The sequence below is a fragment of the Salmo salar genome, chromosome ssa26, assembly GCF_905237065.1.
Source record: "Salmo salar chromosome ssa26, Ssal_v3.1, whole genome shotgun sequence".
NCBI lineage: Eukaryota > Metazoa > Chordata > Actinopteri > Salmoniformes > Salmonidae > Salmo > Salmo salar.
Window position 1 is genome coordinate 20,365,208 of NC_059467.1, and position 25,656 is coordinate 20,390,863.

Genomic DNA, 25,656 nt, shown 5'->3' on the forward strand with positions numbered 1-25,656 from the left:
GCTCCGGACTGACATTAGCCAATAGTCACTCGGATAGCTAAAGGATAGCTGATGACCGCCAACCGTGGTTAGCTGAATACTAACGTTAGCCAGTGAACCCTGCTGATATTCCGTGCGTTATAGGGAAATAATGCACGCTCTAGAATGCCCTTCAAGCCAATCAGAAATGAGTATTCAACAATACCATGGTATAAACAGCATTATAAACTGGGTGGTTCGAGCCCTGAATGCTGATTGGTTGACAGCGGTGGTATACCACGGGTATGACAAAACATGTATTTTTACTGCTTTAATTACGATCGTAACCAGTTTATAATAGCAATAAGGCACCTCGGGATTTGTGGTATTTGGCCAATATACCACGGCTAAGGGCTGTATCCAATGAGTCGTGCCTAAGAACAGCCCTTAGCCGTGGTATATTGGCCATATACCACACCCCCTCGGGCCTTATTACTTAATTAACACACAGGCATCATACATATAGAATGAAGATATTAACATCAACATGATGCTCATTCTGGCAAGGATCCCCATGCTGACAGCAGACGTAGACACAAGACAGAATATAGTCAGCAACTAGAAAAAAAAGTATTGGTGCTCCTCCTCCAAACCAGAGGCCAGTTCAGGTGAGGAGCGGAGAAGAGCATTAGTCCATTCATCCTCTTTGCCAGGCTGATGAGTTCCAGACTGCCCCTGTGTGTCTCGCTGATCTGATCTCACTCTGCAGTACCTCTCCTCTCCCTTTTATGAGCCCAACTGGCCTCTAATCCTGCAGGCACCCAGCCCCCATAAATCCAGCCCATCCCTCCACCCAATAACTCATTCTCAAGGTGAGGCAGAGAAAGAGAGAGGGCACAAGAGAGAGGGAGGGAGCGAGAGAGGGAGGGAGGGAGGGAGCAAAAGAGGGAGGGAGCAAGAGAGGTAGAAATGTGGAGGAGAGAGATGAATAACGACTAAACTTTAAAACAGTAACAGGGAATTAAGGGGATGATACTGCAGGTTTTTCGGGGATCAACCTCACTATCAATGGCTGCATCAGAGCTGGATAGAGAGATGAGAAAGGCGTTTTATATGAAATTGGCTGGGTGAGGCAGGGTCAGGTATCGGGGTGTGGGGCATTTGGGGGGGGGACATGGAACTGCTGCTGCCAACTGAGATTTACTGACAGGTGAGCTCTTATTACCATTGTGTATTGATCCTGCATTATGCATGCTGTGACTGATGAATGGAGTGTATACTGAGGGATGAGGGAGGGAGAGAGAGTGAGAAAGAGACAGCGAGCGAGAAATAGGAATAGAAAGAAAGACGGGGGGGGTTGTACGACGGCAGAGAGTACAGACTGATCTAGTTCCTCACCGCAGGTCGATGTTCTTGAGGTGGCTCATTCTGGCAAGGATCCCCAGCTCCAGAGTCTCCACCCTGTTCCCAGCCATGGCTAGCCTGTCCATGCCACTCAGCCTATCCAGCACACCAGGGATGTGGGGGAAGTTGTTGAAGGAAAGCCCCAGGCTGCTGAGCTGAGCTAGGCCGCCAAGCTCTTCAGGAAGAAAGCTCAACTGATTCCCATCCAGAGACAGGGTCTGCAGACTGGGGGACAGAAACAGACATATACATTTCTTTCATCTCTGTTTTCTGAGGATACACAACTGTTTGGAATTCCATAATAAGATGTGAAAATGTCAGTGTTTGTATATTTGAAAATCATGCTGCAGAAAGTGAGCTGAGAGCATGAAAACTGGCCTGATTTTAAAGCTTTATTTAATCTGATTGCATAACAACAAACAGCTGAACTTAATGCATTGGGTCAATAAAAACACACACACACACACACAGCTATAACATGCTCAATAATGATTCATTGCTAAGAGGAGCATGTGGGCTCATGTGGCCAGAAAGGGGCTAATGTGGAGAGGCGAGCAGCGAGGCGAGTGGAGTGTACTGCACCCAGCAGCACAAAATGTCCAACCCAACATTCAGTACATAGAGGAACTGATACTCATACTGACCACCATGGAATTACACCCTACCTAACACAGCTAGAGTGGGAATGTTAGAATGTACTCTATACCAAACTGAAAAGAAGATACAGTTGAAGTCGGAAGTTTACATACACCTTAGACAAATACATTTAAACAATTCCTGACATTTAATCCTAGTAAAAATTCCCTGTCTTAGGTCAGTTAGGATCACCACTTTATTTTAAGAATGTGGAACGTCAGAATAATAGTAGAGAGAATGATTTATTTCAGCTTTTATTTCTTTCATCACATTCCCAGTGGGCCAGAAGTTTACATACACTCAATTAGTATTTGGTAGCATTGCCATTAAATTGTTTAACTTGGGTCAAACGTTTCGGGTAGCCTTCCACAAGCTTCCCACAATAAGTTGGGTGAATTTTGGCCCATTCCTCCTGACAGAGCTGGTGTAACTGAGTCAGGTTTGTAGGCCTCCTTGCTCGCACACACTTTTTCAGTTCTGCCCACACATTTTCTATAGATTGAGGTCAGGGCTTTGTGATGGCCACACCAATACCTTGACTTTGTTGTCCTTAAGCCATTTTGCCACAACTTGGGAAGTATGCTTGGGGTCATTGTCCATTTGGAAGACCCATTTGCGACCAAGCTTTTAACTTCCTGACTGATGTCTTGAGATGTTGCTTCAATATATCCACATCATTTTCCTTCCCCATGATGCCATCTATTTTGTGAAGTGCACCAGTCCTTCCTGCAGCAAAGCACCCCCACAACATGATGCTGCCACCCCCGTGCATCACGGTTGGGATGGTGTTCTTCGGCTTGCAAGCCTCCCCTTTTTTCCTCCAAACATAATGATGGTCATTATGGCCAAACAGTTCTATTTTTATTTCATCAGACCAGAGAACATTTCTCCAAAATGTACAATCTTTGTCCCCATGTGAAAGTTGCAAACTGTAGTCTGGCTTTTTTATGGCGGATTTGGAGCAGTGGCTTCTTCCTTGCTGAGCGGCCTTTTAGGTTATGTCGATATAAGACTCGTTTTACTGTGGATATAGATACTTTTGCACCTGTTTCCTCCAGCATCTTCACAAGGTCCTTTGCTGTTGTTCTGGGATTGATTTGCACTTCTCGCATCAAAGTACATTAATCTCTAGGAGACAGAACACGTCTCCTTCCTGAGCGGTATGCCGGCTGCGTGGTCCCACGGTGTTTATACTTGCGTATTATTGTTTGGACAGATGAACGCGGTACCTGGTTCATCCTTGCTCCCAAGAATGAACCAGCCATATTGAGGTCTTTTTTGTCTGAGGTCTTTTCTGAGGTCTGATTTCTTTTGATTTTCCCATGATGTCAAGCAAAGAGGCACTGAGTTTGAAGGTAGGCCTTGAAATACATCCACAGGTCACCTCCAATTGACTCAAATGATGTCAATTAGCCTATCAGAAGCTTCTAAAGCCATGAAATCATTTTCTGGAATTGTTCAAGCTGTTTAAAAGGCACAGTCAATTTAGTGTATGTAAACTTCTGACCCACTGGAATTGTGATACAGTGAATTATATGTGAAATAATCTGACTGTAAACAATTGTTGGAAAAATGACTTGTGTCATGCACAAAGTAGATGTCCTAACCGACTTAACAAACTATAGTTTTGGCAACAAGAAATTTGTGGACTGGTTGAAAAATGAGTTTTAATGACTCCAACCTAAACTTCCGACTTCAACTGTATATTTTTGGCGGACTGATATAGGGTGTATATGTGTGACTGTCTTACCTCTGGAGGTTGCCTATCTGTGCGGGGACAGAGTTCATGCCGTTACAGGAGAGGTTGAGCTCTGTCAGGGTGAGGATCTCACAGACAGACTCTGGAAACACTCCCAGGCGGTTATGGGAAAGGTTCAGGCTCTTCAGCTGGGAAAACCTGGGGTGAAGGAGAGGGTTTGAAAGACTGGACCTGGCTTTTCTGACATATTCATTGAATGACCAAATATAAATATTTTCTTCTTGTTGCAACGCTTTGCTTGTTGCGACAAGTCTGGTTATAAAAATAGATGTATTTTGTGGGCTCATTGCGTTGGTTCAGGTAGTCTCGTTCATCTTAATCGCTCCATTGGAATTTGTGTCCTAGTTACAACGGGCTGCTGATATTTTACATTTTCACATCGAGTCCTCTTCATGGACCGGTGGGTATCATATCCTTATCAAACCAAAATCTCATCTCTCACACACACAAAGTAGCAATACAAGCATTTTAGTGAATGAAGTGATGCAGAACGGATGGGGGATGGAGGTGGCCGTTGTGAGTCACAACACATGTTAGAGCACAGACCCCATCCGAGAAGAACCACCCACCCTCAGGCTCATCAGCCTCCCTCACTCTTCTAGCCCTGCTCTGACTCGAAATATACAGATAGAGGGAGTGACAGAAACACCCACAGAGAGAGACACAGACAGACAAGACACAGAGAGAGAGAGATGCAGTGATGTGTACATTTTATTCCTCTCAGCTACCCGGCGCAGTAGACCCTCTAGAATGTGTTCTTTCCACAGCCCTTCACACACGTACACCACTTATTCCATCTCGGCCCTTCCTGTAATGCTTGCCATACAACAGGAAATACTACAGAGGGTAGTAGATCATTAACATATAATAGCATTATCTCTTTTGAGAATGCCAGCTTGTTCAAATATGCTCCAGTTGTACCATAGGATTGGACACTGAGCTAAGCACCCCTCCACCCTCCCACAAGACGATATGCAGGCTGAACCACTTTCTCTGAGCAGACCACAAACGAGGGATATAAGGTCAGGAGAACTTATCAGCACCGACTAGACCATAAAACAAGATCTGTGATAAACAACGTACGTACTTGTAGAACATCATATGACATGCTTACATAATGCATTTGGGTAAAACGGTCAGACTGTGTTGTAACACTACCACACATTGCATTGTAACAGTGAGGACAAGTTGATCTGGATTTAGGATTAGGATTTAGTATTGAGGTAAGGGTGTTACTGGGCAGGTTGAGTTGGGAGATTTTGCAGGATTGGTATTGGGCTAGAGGTTTTGCTTGGCATGTTTGGACTTAGTATTAGGTAGTGTTTTCCTGAGTAAGGTGTGTCAGTGGTTGGGTGCTGCCCTGCCTGGTGAGCGAGTGTATTTACCTGGGGAGGTTGAGCAGTCCTCCGGGGCCCTGCAGGGACATGAAGTTGTGTCGGAGGTTGAGATGGGTGAGGTCCTGGCTGTAGAACAGGTACTCTGGCACCGCCTCCAGACTGTAGCATGACAGATCCACCAGGCTGATGGTCTGAGAAACCACCTGCAAACACAGGACATGTCCCTTTACTGTTTACTGCTCCCAAATTGTTTTTTTTTAATGAAGATTAGTGATAATAGAACAAGGTTTTGACCAGAAACCACCTGCATGGAGCAAATGAGGTTTGTACACACACACACACACACAGTAACGGGCAACTTTAATTAAAAAAGGTCGAGTCGGTTCAATAATGATTCGATCACAGAAGGGAAGTTGGAATCATACGCTGTCTTCAGCATTACAGAATGATTTATGGAGCATTATAAATAAAGGAATACTGATAAGGTCATGTTGTGAGTCCATAACAAAACAGGATGTTCACACAGCTCTAGTGTTGTGGTCTAGTAGATTTGGCAGCATGAACTGCACAGAGGTGTGTGGTACTTAATCATGATCCTCACAGTGAGTGCTGTGTATATCCAGGGGTGAAAGTAGATTTCATTTCTTCCCGGAACGGCGCCTTCTATGTGTGCAAGTGCTTTTAAAATTGTTTATAGTCCTAATCATAGAATGACATAGAATCCCTATTAATTTAACAGCATCTCTATGGATCTAATAGTAAAGATTTGTCGTTTAACTTTCAAAATGTATAAGCTTACCTTTTAATGTGGCATACACACAGTCATGATGTTTTAATCTGATTGTCAAACAATTTCTTCAAAAGGCTCATGTACAGTAGGCTATCTGCACACTTTACTCCCGGATGGTGTAATCATTTTTTGAAAGGGGGGTGTGGAAATAAATTGTTTAAGCCTCATTTAGATCTTTTTCTGCTTATAATTTCCTATATTTGGTCGGCTACTTCTAAGCCACGGTGTCTATAATTAGGTACATGCAGCCTCGTCAATACTTGATGCTTGTCTAGAAGACTAAATAAAGACTTGCTCACCAGAATGATGTCATAAATCATCAACAATCTACACTGAACAAAAATATATACGCAACATGTAAGGTGTTGGTCCCATGTTTCATAAGCTGAAATAAAAGATCTCAGAAATGTTCCATGTACAAATTTGTTTACATCCCTGTTAGTGAGCATTTTATTATTTGTCAAGATAATCCATCCACCTGACAGGTGTGGCATATCAAGAAGCTGATTAAACAGCATAATCTATTCATTACACATGTGCACCTTGTGCTGGGGACAAAAGGCAACTAAAATGTGCAGTTTTGTCACAATGCCACAGTTGTCTCAAGTTTTGAGTGAGCGTGCAATTGCCGGAATGTCCACCAGAGAATTGAATGTTCATTTCTCTACTATAAGCCGCATTTACCAAACTTTCAGAAAATTTGGCAGTACATCCTACTGGCCTCAACTGCAGACCACGTGTAACCATGCCAGCTCAGGACCTCCACATCTGGCTTCTTCACCTGCGGGATCATCAGATCATCAACAAAATCTTTGAAAATAATTGAAAAGCTGTGAAAACGATCCAACATATTTCTGAGAGTATTTCAATTAGTCTTTGATGGATATTTTATGTGGTTGAAAATTAAATACCTTCAGCTTCTACGTCGCTGACAGAAATTTCACTTTTAGCCTACACAGCACGGTCCCTAAACGTTAGAGGTCGACTGATTAATCGACGTGGCCGATTTCAAGTTTTCATAACAATCGGTAATCAGCATTTTTGGATGCCGATTATGGCCGATTACATTGCATTCTACGAGGAAACTGCATGGCAGGCTGACCACCTGTTACGCGAGTGCAGCAAGGAGCCATGGTAAGTTGCTAGCTATCATTAAACTTATTAAAAAAAAAATAATAATATCAATCTTCACATAATCACTAGTTAACGACACATGGTTCATGATATTACTAGGTTAACTAGCTTGTCCTGCATTGCATATAATCAATGCGGTGCCTGTTAATTTATCATCGAATCACAGCCTACTTCGCCAAACGGGGGATGATTTAAGCGCATTCGCGAAAAAAGCACAATCGTTGCACGAATGTACCTAACCATAAACATCAATGCCTTTCTTAAAATCAATAAACGGAAGTATATATTTTTTAAAACCTGCATATTTAGTTAAGAAATTCATGTTAAACGGCAATATTAACTAGGGAAATTGTGTCACTCCTCTTGCACGCAGAGTCAGGGTATATGCAACCTTTTGGGCCGCCTGGCTCGTTGCAAACTAATTTGCCAGAATTCTACATAATTATGACATAACATTGGTTGTGCAATGTAACAGCAATATTTAAACTTAGGGTTGTCACCCGTTCGATAAAATACGTAACGGTTCCTTATTTCACTGAAAGAATAAACGTTTTGTTTTCAAAATGATAATTTCCGTATTTGACCATATTAATGACCAAAGGCTCATATTTCTGTGTTTATTATATTATAATAAAGTCTATGATTTGATATTTGATAGAGCAGTCTGACTGAGCGGTGGTAGGTCGGCAGCAGGCTCAAACTTTACTGCGTTTTGCCAGCAGCTCTTAGCAATGCTTGATTCACAGCGCTGTTTATGACTTCAAGTCTATCAACTCCCGAGATTAGGCTGGTAATACTAAAGTGCCTATAAGAACATCCAATAGTCAAAGGTATATGAAATACAAATGGTAGAGAGAGAGCTAGTCGACGCATCATAATTCCTATAATAACTAGAACCTAAAACTTCTTAACTGGGAATATTGAATAACTGGGAATATAGAACCACCAGCTTTCATATGTTCTCGTGTTCTGAGCAAGGAACCAAAACGTTAGCTTTTTTACATGGAACATATTGTGCTTTCACTTTCTTCTCCAACACTGTGTTTTTGCATTATTTAAACCAAATTGAGCATGTTTCAATATTTACTTGAGAGACTAAGTAGATTTTATTTCTGTATTATATTAAGTTAAAATAAAAGTGTTCATTCAGTATTGTTGTAATTGTCATTATTACAAATATATATCTAAAACATTTTTTTTTATAAATAAATACAAATATTCGGACGATTAATCGGTATCAGCTCTTTTTGGTCCTCCAATAATCAGTATCGGCGTTGAAAAATCATAAATCGGTCGACCTCTACTATACGCGCATTTGCATTTTAATCATATTTTTCCACTCCTGTCCGAGACAAATGTACATTTGGTCTATCATTTTACTGCGAGGAACTCTTAATTCTGCAGGAGTTAACATTATAGTAGGCTACATATGAAGCCTACAGTGTCCAGACTTCTGTTACTATTCCAACTATCATTCTGGCATTCATACAGTGTACTGTGCACCCGCCATTTGATAAATGCCAAGAGACATCAGTTACAAAACACCAAAGTCTTACAAAAGGCATTCTGTGATTGTCCTTCATTAGGCCTACAAGTCTTGTAACCTGAAATGATGTGTACACTGTCCGTGCGCGTCTCGGTCTTGGCCACTCATCTCTGCCTTGGCAAAATTTCAGTCCTATCATCGAACCAAACAGCACTATTCCACACCTCTTCAAGTCTATTCGCAAATCTTTCACATGACTAATGATAAATAGTGTAATAGCCTACAGTTTTCTTGGAATCCGTTTGAATTATTATGACAGGCCCGTGTTTTACGGGTACGGTGTACCCTTACTATTTATTTTGCCAGGACTCCGTACTGGACCACTCTGGCTTACTTTCATCCCTGACTATATCTGATTTCAGTCTAGATTTTTTGCATTGTTCAGCACTCCCTGTCCCGCCACCGCTTTTCATTGGCTATGCTCAATCAGTCATTGCTCACTTATCTACATGTGCAGAATGCAGCTGAACAGCATTTCCTTCAGCTCTGAAAAGATAGACAGTATAGTTGTCAGCACAGGGAGGACACTGTCTGTCTGGGGGTTGTAGCTTAATACATTTCTCAGTGTGAAAACATGCTCGCTTCAATCCACCACAGGACTGCATACTGTGCAACACCACAGAAAATAGATTGGTTGCTCAGCAGAGCATGTCGTCACATCATTGCTTTTAGGGATAAACAAACACAAAATCTTAGAATACTCATCAGCTAGCTTTTAAAAAGGCCATTGAGCGCTGGTCAGAGAGAGACAGATGAAGACAGAGTTGAGAGAAAGAGAGATTTGGGGAAATGAGAGAGAATAGAAATTGAAATAGAGAGAAAGGCTGGGGAAGTGACCTGCATGTTGACTGGCCTGAGAGAGGAGAGCAGCCTGTGGGGTAGAGGCCAGCTAGGCAGCAGTGGGAGCTCTTGATGCCCAGTATGTGTGGCTGTGGAAGATGACCCCCTCCTCCCTGTGTGCATTCAGACAGCCTCCGAGCCTTTCTGTCTGGGAGGAACGGGGCACGCCACAAGGCCACTCACCAGGCTCAGCTACTCACATACAGGCTACTGTCAGAGCAAGGAGCCATTAACCAGCCAGCACAGCCCCCATCACACAGCAAACACCACAACAACCCCACTCCCTGATTCAGAAATACACACACACAGAAAAAAACAAGGGCTTGATTGTGTCCAGGCTGGCATGAGGATTGCCCGAAATCCACCCTCCTCCACCCGTCCTCTAATTCTTCTCCCCTCATCTCTCTCTGCCCCTCCAGTTCTCTCGATCTCAATTCTCCCCTCCATCTCCATCTCAAGCACCCCCTCTCTCTGCTCCTCCATACCTCTCTCTCTATCCTCCCCTCCATCGCTTCATCTGAAGCACCACCTCTCTCTGCTCCTCCATACCTCTCTCTCTATCCTCCCCTCCATCTCAAGCACCACCTCTCTCTGCTCCTCCATACCTCTCTCTCTATCCTCCCCTCCATCTCAAGCACCCCCTCTCTCTGCTCCTCCATACCTCTATCCTCCAATCCATCTCTTCATCTGAAGCATCCCCTCTCTCTGCTCCTCCATACCTCTCTCTATCCTCCCCTCCATCTGAAGCACCACCTCTCTGCTTCTCCATACCTCTGTCTTCTCTCTCACTCCTACATCTCTCTCTATTTCTCCCTCTTCTTCAGCCTGCCCTCCCCTCTTCATCTCCAGCCAATCATGTCGCCATAGGAACCTCTGATGTCTAACTCTCCTAAACGGCTCTCGTAGTAACAGGGCCACTCCAGCTCAGTGATCCGCACCACAGTGGTAGGTAGGTAGGTAGGTAGGTAGGTAGGTAGGTAGGTAGGTAGGTAGGTAGGTAGGTAGGTAGGTAGGTAGGTAGGTAGGTAGGTAGTGAGGAAAGAGAAAGCTCCTTGACTTAGCATGGATCTACTACTAATTGGATTTTCATTTACATTTTTTTCTCTTCTTTTTCTCCATGGCTCATTGTGTGCCTGCTCTGCCTGGATGGAGGCATTCACAGAGCTCGTTAGAGCCCAGTAAGGGGCTGGGACACAATGGCCATTAATTCAGAAATTAGAGGCACAGCAAGAGGAGCAGAGCAGCCAGTGAGGGACAGAGAAAGGGTCTGAGGATACTAACTTCATATAGTTGTACTGAGACCCATGTGCAAGCACACAGATACACACAGTCACGCAGTACACACAGACACAAGTACACACAGACACAAGTACACACAATCAATGACCCATGCACCCTCCTAGCCAGTTGTTTAATCAAAGCCAGACACTGCTGGTCCTCTGTCGTCGCTGCAGAGCCAATCACCGAGGTCCCCTATGTTCCACAGCAGGACTATAATTGGATGACAGACCAGGTAGTGGGCACTCTGTAACTCTGCCCTCTCAGCATACCGTACACTGATTCTGAGCCCAGAGGAACCAACCAGGACCACCCCTCACTGTGTTTCCTGACAGAGACCTTGCATAATTGATCAGAGAAAACATACACAAAGCTTTGGCACACAGATTGTCCTACATCAACTCTGGACAGGTAAACACACTTACTTTTGAAGCCTGCCGATGCCACCTCTGATAGTCTGCCACTGTGTCGAAGTTAACAAAGTATGTCTGGGCCTGAGGTCCGGCTGAGCTGAACATCAGACAGTGCTGTCTCCTCTTCACCTCCTCCACCTGAACGTACAGACAGAGACGTTGAGGAGGACAGACACATCCACTGATGTTCCCAAGAAACTACTATAAAGACATTATGGTGCCTACTGGCTCCATCCATAAGGCAGAGACACATGTGCTTAAGTGTGCCTGAATGTGCATGTCTATGGCTGCATTTACACAGGCAGCTCAATTCTGATATTTTTTTTAACTAATTGGTTGTTTGACCAATCATATCAGCTCTTTTGCCAATAATTGGGCAAAAGATCAGAATTGAGCCGTCTGTGTAAACACAGTGTGTATTTACTCCGTTCTCATTGTGCTGTACAGTGCATCCCCTCTGTCCGTCTGTCAGTCCCAGCTGTGTTGTTATTTCTGTGATCTGCTGTTGTCTCTGTCTCTCTTTGACCCCTAGGGAATGTGTGAGTTTGGAAAACAACACCTCTCCAACCCCTGACCACTAACCCCTCACCTTTCCCCCCACCAGGGGCAGAATGTGCATCTTCCCCGTCAGGCTGTCTTTGACGGAGGCCACAATCAGACAGGTGCCACACAGGAGGACCTGGCGCTCTGCCCACTTGTGCAGCTGGGTCTTTCCCTTCCTGACGCTGAACACGCCGGTCAGCAGGGTTCGCTCCTGCTGGTCCGCGTTCACTGGACACTCTGGGGAGGAGAGGGGTTAGTTAAAGAACATGGTCACATACAATGCATTCAGAAAGTATTCAGACCCCTTGACTTTTCCCACATTTTGTTACGTTACAGCCTTATTCTAAAATGTATAAAATTGTCTTCCTCATCAATCTACATACAGTACCCCATAATGACAAAATGAAAACAGGTTTAGACATTTTTTGCAAATGTATTCAAAAGAAAAAACAGAAATACCATATTTACATAAGTATTCAGACCCTTTGCTATGAGACTCAAAATTGGGCTCAGGTGCATCCTGTTTCCATTGATCATCCTTGAGATGTTTCTACAACTTGATTGGAGTCCACCTGTGGTAAATTCAATTGATTGGGCATGATTTGGAAAGGCACACACACACGTCTATTATCAGGTCCCACAGTTGACAGTGCATGTCAGAGCAAAAACCACGAGGTAGAAGGAATTGTAGATAGAACTCCGAGACAGGATTGTGTCGAGGGGGAAGGGTACCAAAACATTACTGCAGCATTGAAGGTCCCCAAGAACACATTGGCCTCCATTCTTAAATGGAAGGAGTTTGAAACCACCAAGACTTCCTAGAGCAGGCTGCCCGGCCAAACTGAGCCACCAGGGGAAAAGGGCCTTGGTCAGGGAGATCCTTGATGAAAGCCTGCACCAAAGTGCCCAGGACCTCAGACTGGGGCGAAGGTTCACCTTCCAACAGGACAACGACCCTAAGCACACAGCCAAGACAACGCAGGAGTGGCTTCTGGACAAGTCCCTGAATGTCCTTCTGGCCCAACCAGAACCCAGACTTGAACCCTTCTGACACTCCCCATCCAACTGACAGAGCTTGAGAGGATCTGGAGACAAGAATGGGAGAAACTCCCTAAATACCGGTGTGCTAAGCTTGTAGCCTCATACCCAGGAAGACTTGAGACAGTAATCACTGCCAAAGGTGCTTCAACAAAGTACTGAGTAAAGGGTCTGAATACTTATGTAAATGTGGTATTTCAGTTTATTTTTTATTTTATACATTTGCAAAAATGTCTAAAAACGTGTTCTTGCCTTGTCATTTTTGGGTATTGTGTGCAGATTGATGAGGGGGAAAAACAATTCAATCGATTTTAGAATAAGGCTGTAACCTAACAAAATGTGGAAAATGTCAAGGGGTCTGAATACTTTCCGAATACACTGTATCACACACACATACTGTACGTACACAGTGCACATACATCCCACCCACACCCTGTACACAAACATTACGTTAATTAATACCAGATGTTCTCAAAAGGGATAGTGTTATCAAGAGACAAAGACAAGGAGAGGGCTAGACGTTGCCAGGATATGAAGTCACACTGATAAACAGGTCACGATGTCACCTATGCATTAGTCAATGAATAGGACATCTCTTCCTGGAAGTGTTCTTATGTCAGCAGATCAGCCCAGCCTATAGTCTCATTATCCTCCACATAGACAGCTGATATCTCTAGAGCATGCTTAACATCTGCTATGACACACTGTAATAGCGTATCAAAATCCATTTATTCGCTGGATGGAATCTAAAGATAGTTCGAAGGCTTTATAATCTATGGCTCATCCATGGTAGAGATCAAAGGTGTGAGTGTCACTCCCTCTAACATCTGATCAGAGATCACTGGGCTCTGCATGTCTAGGCTGCTGACAAGGTTGATCAAAACACCAGGTGATACGGTGAGCATTCATTGGCCCAACTCGAGGTGTCCCTAGCTTTTAATCAGTCTCCCCTTTTCATTAACACACACACACACACACACACACACACACACACACACCTTTGCGATTGTTCTCAGAGATGCTCTAACCCAGATGCATCAGTCAGGTTGATGAGTGAGTCAGGCTTTTGTCACATCAAAACCCTCGTTCAATCTAATTATGTAGCAGGGAGGTGAGGGTAGTGTTGCAGCCTGAGTATGCTGCTTTTGAAGGACACAAACAGCAGGCCTCCCTCCCTCTGCTCTGCCAGGCCTCAAGTACACTCAGGTTAAAGGCTGGTCAAATAAGCACAAAGGGCACACAGCAGCTTTTTTTTGTCATTTTTTTTGTGTTTTTCTTAATACCACCTCCTTGTCTCCAACTCCCATAGGCAGGCGTACATGTCCTCGCTCTCTCTGCCCTTTTCTTCTCTTTCACGTCTAAGGTGTGGCAGCCAGGGATCAACATGAAGTCAGGCTGCTTGATTTTGTGCTGTCTGGAAAACCCATAATGAACAAGACAATGGCATTTGACAGCAAAACTGGGCCGCTGGCACTGGCTGGGGATCAATAAAGGTTTCTGATCCCCGGGCTTCCCCTCTGTCAGAGAGAAGAGGACCAGAGTACCTCAGTTCCAGCACAAAGGCCCTAGGGGCCAAGGGCAGCCAGCCTTAGAAGGAGAGGGAGGGGGGAAGAGCAATCGAGAGGGAAAGAAGGATATAGAGAGAGGGGGGAGAGCTGCATCACTGCCCTGTCCTCTATGTGTCTGTGTCAGTGAGGGTGAAGGAGGCTGACCTGTCAAAGACAGAGCCTTGTAGCCCTGTAGGGGATCCACATACAGCCAGGAATAGACACGGGCAGACAGGACGCTCTCTCCCACTGGCCCCACAGCAAATCCCCTACAAACAGCCACATTCCTCCCTCATCCCATTCTATCCCCCAATGAACTGCTGGTTACCAGCCCCCTCACCACAAATCTCTTTCTCACTTTCATATCTCGCCTTCCAACTGAATTAAACACCTAATAATCACCTCCCTGTTCTTTCCACCTCTCTGTGAAACGATCCAAGAACACAGCATGCCAATACAGCACGTCAATACAATCTCAGACTACTGACTCAGAGTGCCACTGAGCATTCTCACCTCCAACATCACACACAGGAAAAACACTGCCTCATTATTATAAATAGTGTTGACTCTGGTGCAGTGGGTTGTGAGAGAGGGAATGGTTGATATTGTGTTTGTAGCTAGCGCACAGTGATGACCCAAGCTGGAACAACCCCCAGAAACACTACAGATGTAAGCCCTCTCTGAACAATGGAGCCAGAGGGCCAGACTGAAGACACCACATCTAACTAGAGTTAGCGTTTTCTACAGCAATAACAGGAAAGTGAAAGTCACTCAATATTTGGGGGTTTGATTGCATTTTGAGAGACTGCAGCAGAATGTAGCTCAAGGACAATACAGTGCTATTTTAAATAAAGCGTAGCCCTAAAAAGCCCTTCAAATCAAATCTACTTCGATCTTCTGACTATCATGCAAGATGTCAACAAGCGTTTCTAAATTGGACATCCCCCCCTGGACTTGACTCCAAATCTGAGGAGCAGGCCTCTGCACAGAGCTGCATCAAGCTGAAAAAAATTGAACACACAGAGACACTGAGCTGTGCTCTGCTCTCCCTGCTCTGGCCATGGAAAAACGCCACCCCCATTAACATGGTTGTGCGTAAATACCCACAGCCTATACTGTTGCATTGCTACAGGGTTTTGGCAAGTACGTACTTTATCATCTCATGCTATCAGAATGACGGGGAATATAAGATCATACTTCAGCAATAAGGCCTGGGGGGTGGCATACGGCCAATATACCACAGCTAAGGGCTGTTTTTAAGCGCCACGCAACACAGAGTGCCTGGATTCAGCCCTTAGCCGTGGTATATTGGCCATATATCACAAACCCCCGAGGTGCCTTATTGCTATTATAAACTGGTTACCAACTTAAATAGAGCAGTAAAAATAAATGTTTTGTCATACCCATGGTATGCGGTCTGATATACCACGGCTGTCAGCCAATGAGAATTCAGGACTCGAACTACCTAGTTTATAATTGATAATATAGGCTAATGACATTCGCAGTATCTCAGATGTGGCCTCATCACCAATGGTACGCAATTACCACACAACTTTTTTCCCCTGTTGCATTAGGCTTTAAATGTACAACAATTTACAGCAGTCAGCACAGCTCAAACACCCAGCCAACAGACCTGAAAGGTTCACAAAAACATACTCATTTAAGATTCTTTGTTCATTCTTTAATGAAAGACAACCCCACTAATGTTTGCAGTGTGCCCGGGAAAGCGAGAACACTGACACTTCAACTTCCTCTCCCAACACAACAATAACACTTTCTGACAATCACTCTCGCATTCAATCACAATGAAAACAAGTCTCAGCCACTCACGGCAAACTGCTGCACCCAAAACAAACACGCATGCTTTCCCATCATGTCAGAGTTGCCAGGGAAACGTTGAGTACCTTGGAATACAAGTCTGCTCCAGCCTGGTGCATTTGCACCATCTACACTCCCCTGCATATTTATTTGAATAGTGAAGCTATAACTTTTAGTTTGGCTCTGTACTCCAGCATTTTGGATTTGAGATCACATTTTTCATTTGAGGCAACAGTACAGAATGTTACCTTTTATTTGAGGTTATTTTCATACAGATCTGTTTTACTGTTTAGAAATTAAAGCAATCTATGTGTCTAGTCCCCTCATTTGAAGGTGTCATAAGTATTTGGAAAAATGTACTTGTGTATTAAAGTAGTCAGTCAAAAGCTTAGTATTTGGTCCCATTTTCCTAGCACGTAATGACTGCATCATGCCAGATACGATACAATCTTGTTGGATGCATTTTCAGTTTGTTTTCATTCTGTTACAGATTATGTTGCTCCCAATTGAAATGAATGGTAAATAATGTATTGTGTCATTTTGGAGTCTATTTTATTGTAAATAAGAACAACATATATCTTTCTAAACACTTCTACATTAATGTGGATGCTACCATGATTACAGATAATCATGAATGAATCGGGAATAATAATGAGTGAGTAAGTTAAAGATCAAAGATCATACCCCCAAGACATGTTAACCTCTCATCATTACCATTAACAGGGGAGGTTAGCATTTGAGGAGTAGGAGCCAAATTAAAAGTTTTAGCTTCACTGTCCAAATAAATACAGGTATGTCGGGGAGTGTATAATTACCCCTTCACCCCTGAGCAGCAGTCAGCCAATCCCACACCAGTGATTTATTATATGGACCAATCTCATTGGTCATAAAATGTGTACAGGTCTGGCAGAGCGGCAGATGTTGTTTAACTCGGTTCTCGCTCTCCCTGTTCTCTCTCTCAGACTAGACTCCAGCAGCAGTTCCAATAGCAGCAGGGTGGGAGTCCTCAGCAGCAGGGGTAGAGAGGACATGCCTAATCACTAAACCTAGTCCCACTTCCGCTGCTCAGACACTGCCAAGCCACAGGGACAGAGTGACAAATCACAGTGCATGTCCTGGGTGAACCCCCCCTCACACCCCTGCCCTCTGTCCCTCGGCTCTAATGTCCGTGTCTCCTGTTGACGGTAGTCTTGGCGACAGTGGTCAAGTCTTTCCTCAACAGTCACCAGATGGGCAGGGGAGTGAGGTAGGTCAAACAGTGTCCGCTGTGGCATTGAAACTACCGTACAGAGAAAGAGAAAGAGAGAGAGCGAGAGTCAAAGGAGGTGGCAATGGGCCAAATGCATTCTGTAGACCCAACACTTGTACATCAACTTTCCCTATGGAGTATCAGCACCTGAGAATCCCCCAAACCAGACCACGTTTGAGCTGTCAGCCAGACATGACTCCAGACAGCCCTGTCCATCCAGACTGAACATCTGCCTTGATGTTCTGTCTCCAACAGGGAGAACTAGAAGAATATTGCATAGATTAGGTTAGCTTGCAGTGGGGGGCCAGTGGAGGCAGAGACACAGGCTTACTGCAGCCCAGGATCAGAACAGCAGGTCATTTTTGGCAATAACATCAAATCAGAGCCGTGCAGGCCCCCTCCGTGACCTATTCTTACTGTGAGAAATGCAATTCATAAAGTCCCTAAGCTCGCTTCCATACTAGGGAAATCAAATAAAATGAAAACTGCTTCAGCAGAATAATGCAGACAAGTCAGACAGGACAGAACTATGGGACAATGGCAGTGCTTACTGGATACTGAACAATGGGAAGGTAGAAAGTCAAGCTAGCATCTTTCCAATATGCACATCTTCCCCATCCCTCTATGGTTCAGCAATAGGATGGAGGGGTAATTTCCCAATAAAGATTGCATTGAAATAGACCAATCTAAACTGGCAGGATCCCCTCCACCTCCCGAGACACCCAGCTCTTTAAGCCACAGATTTGCGTGACTCAAGGCTGAGGAGCCAGTGTCTGACCCTGGAAAATCTCTAGCAGTTGATTGCTGACTCACATCTAGAATCTGCATATAATATTGAGAAGCGAAGGTAGAGAGATGCAGAGACACTGCTCAGTGGGGGGGGGGAGCACTTTTCCTCTCCCCCTGGTCATGCCATCCCTCTCTTACCCCCTTCTCTCCCTCCCTCTGTTATTCAGTTCATCAGTTAGTGAGACCAGGAAGTGGTGTACTGTAATCCCACTCCGTCTGCTCTCTGCTGACCTGTCCCTCCAGGCACTGACCATTACAGATGGGTCAGTCTGTAATAGGGGCTAGCAGACCCCTGTGTGAGCAGCAGCCCAGTGGGCTCTATGGCCTGGCTGCTGGACCCCCTACGGTTTTCTCTGGCCCCTGTCAGCGCAGCTTAGGGCTTCCACACTGTTTACTTAGTTTTCGTTGGTATTTTCTGATAAGATCCTGACAGATCAATAACTCATTAGTTGATGAAACTTGGTCAGCCCTCATATGATTAACTCCCCTCTGCTGAGACACTAAGGCTCCCAGGCTGGATGTGAGCTCCAGAGCTCCGCAGCAGAACCAGGTCCGGACCGGCCGAGGTGAAGCCAGACCCAGTGGACCAGCGCCAGGACTCACATGCCCCCTCAGAGCTGCAGCTGTACGCCACCCCCCAGGTCTCTGGAGCTCTGTTTTCATAGAGAGTGCTTTATTAAGTCAGCATTTATTCATGTTTACTCCCCCCTCCATGTTTGTTTTCATCTCATTGGAGCGCCACAGCAGGCTGTTGTGAGTGGGCAACAGGGCTGTGGTTCGGGGGGGTTCGGAGATTAGTTTCCTGTACAAATAGAGCCGTGTGCATTTTAATAACTCACACAATGTTCCCTTATCAACACCTCTCTGACATGGAAAGAGAGAAGGAAGTCATAAACCTGTGCTTAGCAAAACCATTCAACACCTCTGCAGTGTGAATACCAACACATTTTAGAAAGGTGCGCACAGCGCAGCCCTTGCACAGGCATGTGCACCAACATACAGCACAGTGAATGCAGGATTCATGGTCACACTTTAATAGCAACACACTTTATTACGTATAAAGCTGAACTATTTAAGGGTGATAAGAGGTGCTTTGTCATGTGTCAACTGATCACCCTTATTCCACCCTTTATATAGAATGGCATATGCTTATAACAACTGATTTGTGAAGCCTTTATGCAGGCCTTAGAAAGGGCTTACAAAGACATCATTAAGCGTGAACATAATGACAAACCCTTCCTATGATGGCTGTACTGTTTACAGCTGCGGCAGAGATCCCCTCATCAGCTCAATCAGGAGGTTAGGTTACCCCTGACAACGGCTGCCAGGAACCTGAGAAAGAGCTATGTACAGCACAGGGTTGTTATGGAGTTCTCCAACTAACACAGCCCATCTATTTCATCACCACTGTGTGGGTGGAGAGCTCTTTAACAACCCCTTAGATGTGTGGGTGGAAATACTTGTTACCCCATGACTGTATGGGTTGAGAGTAGAAGACATTTTACCATAGTTCTGTATGAGAGTCCTCATCTGATCCAATCCAGCCACCCTGCTAGCCTAGATAGGTTGCCAGGGTGCCAGTGTTGCCGGTGTTTTCCCACAAGCAGCTAATAAAAGGTGAGGGAGATCTCTCCCAGGGCTTGGCCAACCTCCGGGCCACAGGTCTGCTCTGCTCAATAACACCACGGCACAGCACAGCCAGCTCTCACAGGACTGGGCCGAGCAGGGGAGAAACCAGCGCTGTTCTGTTCCCACTGTAGCCTACACACTGTGACTGAGAATGAGGCCTGCAATGTGCTGGAGAGCAGACAGCAAGACAGAGTTACAGCACTGAGAATCAACCAGACGAACAAGAGGGGCATGCTTATTCTCAATACAAAATGCACATCCACTAACTGTAGTTTTAGTATATTTTAGTAGATAGTGACAGTACATGCACGGAAACAGCCTGAGTAAGTTCAGAAGGATTTCTCTGGAAGGTATCACGAGGCTGTGTGGTGAATGCCTGAGCATGTGCAGTCAGTGGATGGGGAGGGAGGGGCTCTTTCACCGCGTGTGCGTGTGACAGAGTGTGAGAAGGCTTTGCCAGCCAGAGATTGTGGTCACGCTTTCTTCCCCTCTCGCTCTAGTTCCCTCTAGTTTTCATTCTCTCTCTTTTTCCTTCTCACTGTCTCTCACCACAGCATGGGCGCGGCCACAGCCCCAGCCAGTCAGACAGTGACACTGACTCAGCAACACAGTGCTCGGCCCAGCCAGTCTCAGCACCAGCCTGGTTATTAATAGGAGAGGCATTACAGAACATCAGGTCCCCGCTCCTCTTCTCCTTACAGCAAAGCCTATCAGGACTGATAAGAGGATCATTAGACCTGCCACTACCACACAGGATCACAAAGAGGGAGGAGTGTGAGACTCGAGGTGTGTGAGAGAGAGAGAGACTAAATGATATGGACACATCACACCATTGTAAATACATCTCCCCGCCCCCCTAAGGGGACCAGTGTGTTAAAATGAACCAGCATGACACATCCATCCTGTACCTGGTGCCATACATCACAGTGACTCAGGGATAGTTAGTTACTGGTGGGGCTGTGACAGAGCGGTGACGCTGCCAGCCAGGCCCACAGGTTGACGTTTATTGTCATGAGTCTTGTCTTGTGGGCTAAACTGAGCAATTTCCCCTTAGATTGGCCAGCTGCAAAGTCAAAATTGGCTATATTGAAAAATGAATGAAACAAAAAATGTAAAGGTTAATAAAATAAAAGGTTATGTAAAGGTTAATTAAATTAATGAAACAAAAAACGTAAAGGTTAATAAAAAATTAACTAGGCAAGTCAGTTAAGAACAAATTCTTATTTACAATGACGGCCTAGGAACAGTGGGTTAACTGCCTTGTTCAGGGGCAGAACGACAGATTTTTACCTTGTCAGCTCGGAGATTCGATCTAGCAACCTTTCGGTTACTGGTCCAACACTAACCACTAGGCTACCTGCCGCCCCAAAATGTAATTTATGGTTTGGGTTAGGCATTAAGGTTAGCAGTGTGCTTATAGAGTTAGGTTTAAAATCAGATTTTATGACTTTGTGGTTGTGCCAGCTAGTGACCACTGCAGTTGCCTAAAGAACAAGATTCACTACAAAAAACGCTAACCTGCGCCAGGCCCAGGGAAGAAGGATGGTCAGTCAGGGACCACACAGCCCTGATGTATGGCTGTTTGGGCTGCGTCCTGGCCTCAGAATAATGAAGGTTACCCACGCCCAGGGTTGCATCTGACACACATCCCTCACAGGCCTGAACTAGCAGCTGTCACTTAACCCCTTCCCAGATGAGAAGGCAGCCACTTATGGGCCCTCATCTTGAAGATGTGGGATTGAACTGTTGTAGCAGCAACCCAAACCACAATACAACCCGGTTCAAACAATGGAAACATTAAACAGAGGTCACCTCAGCCCTGTACTACAAATGCAGTTTGAGGACTTAGCAAGGTAACTTTGGTCAACTCGAGTAACTTGGGATAACTGGTACCACAAACATGGCTCACCTTTTAGCCAGGTGAATTTCTATGGCAACAAATCCTTCAGATCTAACCTGCACCGGGCAGGCTAACTCCGGGCTAACTACATTGATCCTGAGTGTCTGAGCCACGGGTTCGGTCCCGGGAGACCCATGAGGTAGTGTACAATTGCCCAGCGTCGTCCGGCTAGGGGAGGGTTTGGCTGGCCGGATGTCCTTGACCCATCGTGCTCTAGCGAGTCCTTGTGGCGGGCCGGGCGCATGCACGCTGACTTGGGGCGCCACCAGCTGTACGGCGTTTCCTCCGACACATTGGCGTGGCTGGCTTCCGGGCTAAGCGAGCAGTGTGTCAAGAAGCAGTGCGGCTTGACAGGGTTGTGTTTTGGAGGACGCATGGCTCTCGACCTTCGCCTCTCCCGAGTCCGTACGGGAGTTGCAGCGATGGGACAAGACATACTACAAATTGGATATCACGATATTGGGGAGAAAAGGGGTAAGTACAAAAAAACATAAATACAAAAATAAATGCGGCACTGACTTGGCCATGGATTGATGTTTCAGCATTGTCTTGGGCGACATGTAGCCTAGTGGTTAGAGTGTTGGACTAGTAATCGAAAGGCTGCAAGATCGAATCCCCGAGCTGACAAGGTAAAAATCTGTCGTGATGCCCCTGAACAAGGTAGTTAACCCACTGTTCCTAGGCCATCATTGAAAATAAGAATTTGTTCTTAACTGACTTGCCATGTTAAATAAAGGTAAAAAATGAAGAGTTTGGTTTTCGACTAGCCACGTGCTAGAGTTAGCGGCAGGCAGACGAGCAGTATTCATTGTTGTAGTATGGATGAAGTCTGAGCTGTAATGGGAACCTTTAGAAAACCCTGAGTAGATCTAGCTTGCTTCGTAGTTCACCACTCTGGCCCTGATAAACCAGCCTGACTCCTCTTAAAGTGCTAGACAGATTGAGACTAGATGGGTGCTGAAGCTAGGACAGTGTCTTCACTCAGGTGTTAAAGTGTAGAGAGGCGCAGACAGAGAAAGCATAATCTTTTAAGTAGAAAACATGAATTCTTCTAAGTACAAAATGCTGCTCCACAATCTCTGACAGACCGATCCGAGGTGTGTCTTGCTGCCGGTATGAAAGCTAAAGTACAACAAGCCCAGGCTGCTTGGCTCCTGCAAACAGACAGACAGTATGCAGACCCAGACACAGAGATACAATATGAACAGATATGCATAGTTTCCTTACCTATCAAAGCATGATAATAATAGAAAGAGTACAATTTTTCCCAAAGTAACAAAGACTTATATGCATAAAAAGGTTACGCAAAAATAAACCCCAATCCAGGTGAGTGAAGCCTACTTCATTAAGTCAGGGTAGTGCTAACAGCCCTGCAGCCGGGAGAGTAGCGGAAAGACACACACATACACACGTCGTCACAAACACACACACTATGGACCAGAAAAACAAGACCCATCCCAGAAGCTGACAGTTTAGACTGCTCCATAACCAACAGAGCCAGGTCCATTGACAGGGCTCCAGGCCTGATTCCAGCAGAGCAGGCTGAGCCCAGTCAGAGCCCAGTGAAGGAGAGCCTTGACGGGCCCCCTGGGTCACTACTCACCACTGTAGAAGCGGATCATGCAGCTGAGGTCCGAGTTAGCCGCCTCTCTCTGAACCCGCAGAGGGTCCTGGTAGCCTATAGCAGCCAGGTAGTCATACACCATCTGGAGAGGGCGCTCAGAGGGGTCCAGCCTCCTACAGTGACAGAAATAGAAACCGTCAGGATATACGCCAATCACAATCAATACCCTTAACAGACACGCAGATTCTCCTCGACACGTATAATTAAATGTGTACATCTTTGCCTCCACGCTTGGAATCCAACCAAAGGGGCATAGTTCAACAACCATTTCTGGCACACATTTGCATGCGCGCAAGCACACACACTCACACGCAAGCAGAGACATTCCAAGCCATCATTCCCTGTGTTATGACAGGTAAGATCCAGAGGACAGCTGTCATGCCAATCAGCAGAGCTGGACACAGGTGTTTCACTTTCAGACTTGGGGAATTGACGAGGCTCCTCTATCAAAACATTTACAGAGTCCGACTCCGTGCCGGATGTCAATCAAGCAGAGAGAGAAACTCTCTCCGCACAGGTATCAGGTCCAAAGTTCATAGATAGATATGGAGGAAGAACATCAATCATATGAAGCACCTGCTAATGACCAACATGCACTCTAATAACAATAGCTCATCTGAATAACGCATCTGAATGGTATGGTGATGGAACTCCTTTCTTTTAATTCCCCTGTGTGAGTCCTCTGCCTTATTGCCCTAATGAAATCACCAGCTCATTCCATGGCTAATCCTGTTAAAGGGCCTCTCATGCTGCTATCAAACATGAGGTCTTCTGTGTCCGCAATCTGTGACCTCCAGCCTGTCACTGGCAATGGCACGCCTTCAACACAACACATCTGATCCGCACCTGAACACACCAAGGATATCTGCTACAGAACCACTGTGAAGACATTACAGCCAGAACCACTCAAAATGTGTGAGGGTATTTTTCACAATGACCCACTGTCTATGGAAGCCCCAGCTTTGCCCAATATAATTCATAATATGCTGTAAATCAATAAGCCTCAGATCTTACAACTCTTTGTGGCATACAGTGTGTGATTGTGCTGCTTATTCTAACGCATTTGTAACGCAGGTCAAATAATGTTGAATTCTTATCGTTGCTAGTGAGATTCCAGTAACCAATCATACTATACTATTGATATGTTTACATTTACAGCTATTACAATTCCGCTGTCAGAAGCTGTATGACGAGCAGTTTATTTTGAGCCAATCAAAACGAAATACCCATAGTCCCTCTCCTAACCTCACGTTAGAACACCAGTTGGCGCCAACAACAAAAATAAAAGAGCTAGAACGGAACGTGAAGAGCTACCGCCATTCGATGGAAGAAAAACTAAGTTTCAAATTGTTGAGAAGTTGTATAAAACTGAACAAAAAAAAGCGAGAACTGGATATTAACACTCACTTATCTATACATACGTGCTGTGAAGGGATTGAGGGAAAGATTGGCGCCAGTATTTGGTGAGTTTTCATAAGGAAAACAAGCTGCTAACGATTAGGCTAGCTAAGCTATTTCTAGCATTTTGTGCGTGTTCATACTGAACCAAGCATTCGCACAAGCCGTTAACATTTAGGCTAGCTCAGTTATCGATCAATTGAAATAGCAAACGTTAGTGATCATGCTAATCATGCATGGCAAACTATTTTAGTTTTCATACTTTTACAAAATGTGACTATATAGCATCAATCCATTTTGGTACACTTATGTTTTAGATTACTTTATAAGAAATTACGTGTAGGTGTAAGCACTAGTACTTTTCATTTGCCCGGGCTAATTATCGTTCAGTCCACATGAGCCTAGTGCTATAGTTAGTGTAAAGTTTTATTTTCTTATTCCTGTAAGAGATTAAAGCTAAGCACTATATTAATGGTTATATGAAAAGGTACTCATGGTAAATATATTGTGGGATCCTGTTTGTAAAACAGGTCAGGTTTTTTGAGTATGGATTCAGTTCCAAAAAGGATGCCTTAACCTAGGACATCAATAAGATTTGCATGCTACGATTTATTTTCCTTGGAAAACACTGAATTTACACTGCCATACTGCGGTGTGGTAGGATTTTTCTTACAAGGCATCATACATTGCATTGGGATTGTTATAAGCACATGCTACACTTAAACACCTTTCAGTGTTTTTTGATAGGCACAGTCACTCACATTCGATTCCATGTGTAACAGTGTAGGTTCCGTTCCGTCCCTCTCCTCGCCCCAACCTGGGCTCGAACCAGGGACCCTTGCACGCATCAACAACTGACACCCACCGAAGCATCGTTACCCATCGCGCCACGGCCCTTGCAACGCAAGGGGCAACCCTACTTCAAGTCTCAGAGCGGGTGACGTCACCGATTGAAACGCTATTAGCGCGCACCACCGCTAACTAACTAGCCATTTCACATCGGTTACACATGTCATAGTGGTTTAT

General features: G+C 45.0%; 1 protein-coding gene across 1 annotated transcript in view; it reads right to left on the minus strand.

Annotated features, from left to right (window-relative positions):
• Positions 1 to 25,656, minus strand: part of LOC106587351 (PH domain leucine-rich repeat-containing protein phosphatase 2) — a 49,296-nt gene that overhangs the window by 16,594 nt on the left and 7,046 nt on the right. The window contains exons 3-8 of the mRNA XM_014175677.2: positions 23,212 to 23,345; positions 11,685 to 11,875; positions 11,108 to 11,233; positions 5,143 to 5,297; positions 3,749 to 3,895; positions 1,357 to 1,587 (exon numbers count right to left, since the gene is read on the minus strand). Of these exons, the coding sequence (XP_014031152.1) occupies positions 1,357 to 1,587; positions 3,749 to 3,895; positions 5,143 to 5,297; positions 11,108 to 11,233; positions 11,685 to 11,875; positions 23,212 to 23,345 (984 nt within the window). The remainder of the gene's footprint in view (positions 1 to 1,356; positions 1,588 to 3,748; positions 3,896 to 5,142; positions 5,298 to 11,107; positions 11,234 to 11,684; positions 11,876 to 23,211; positions 23,346 to 25,656) is intronic.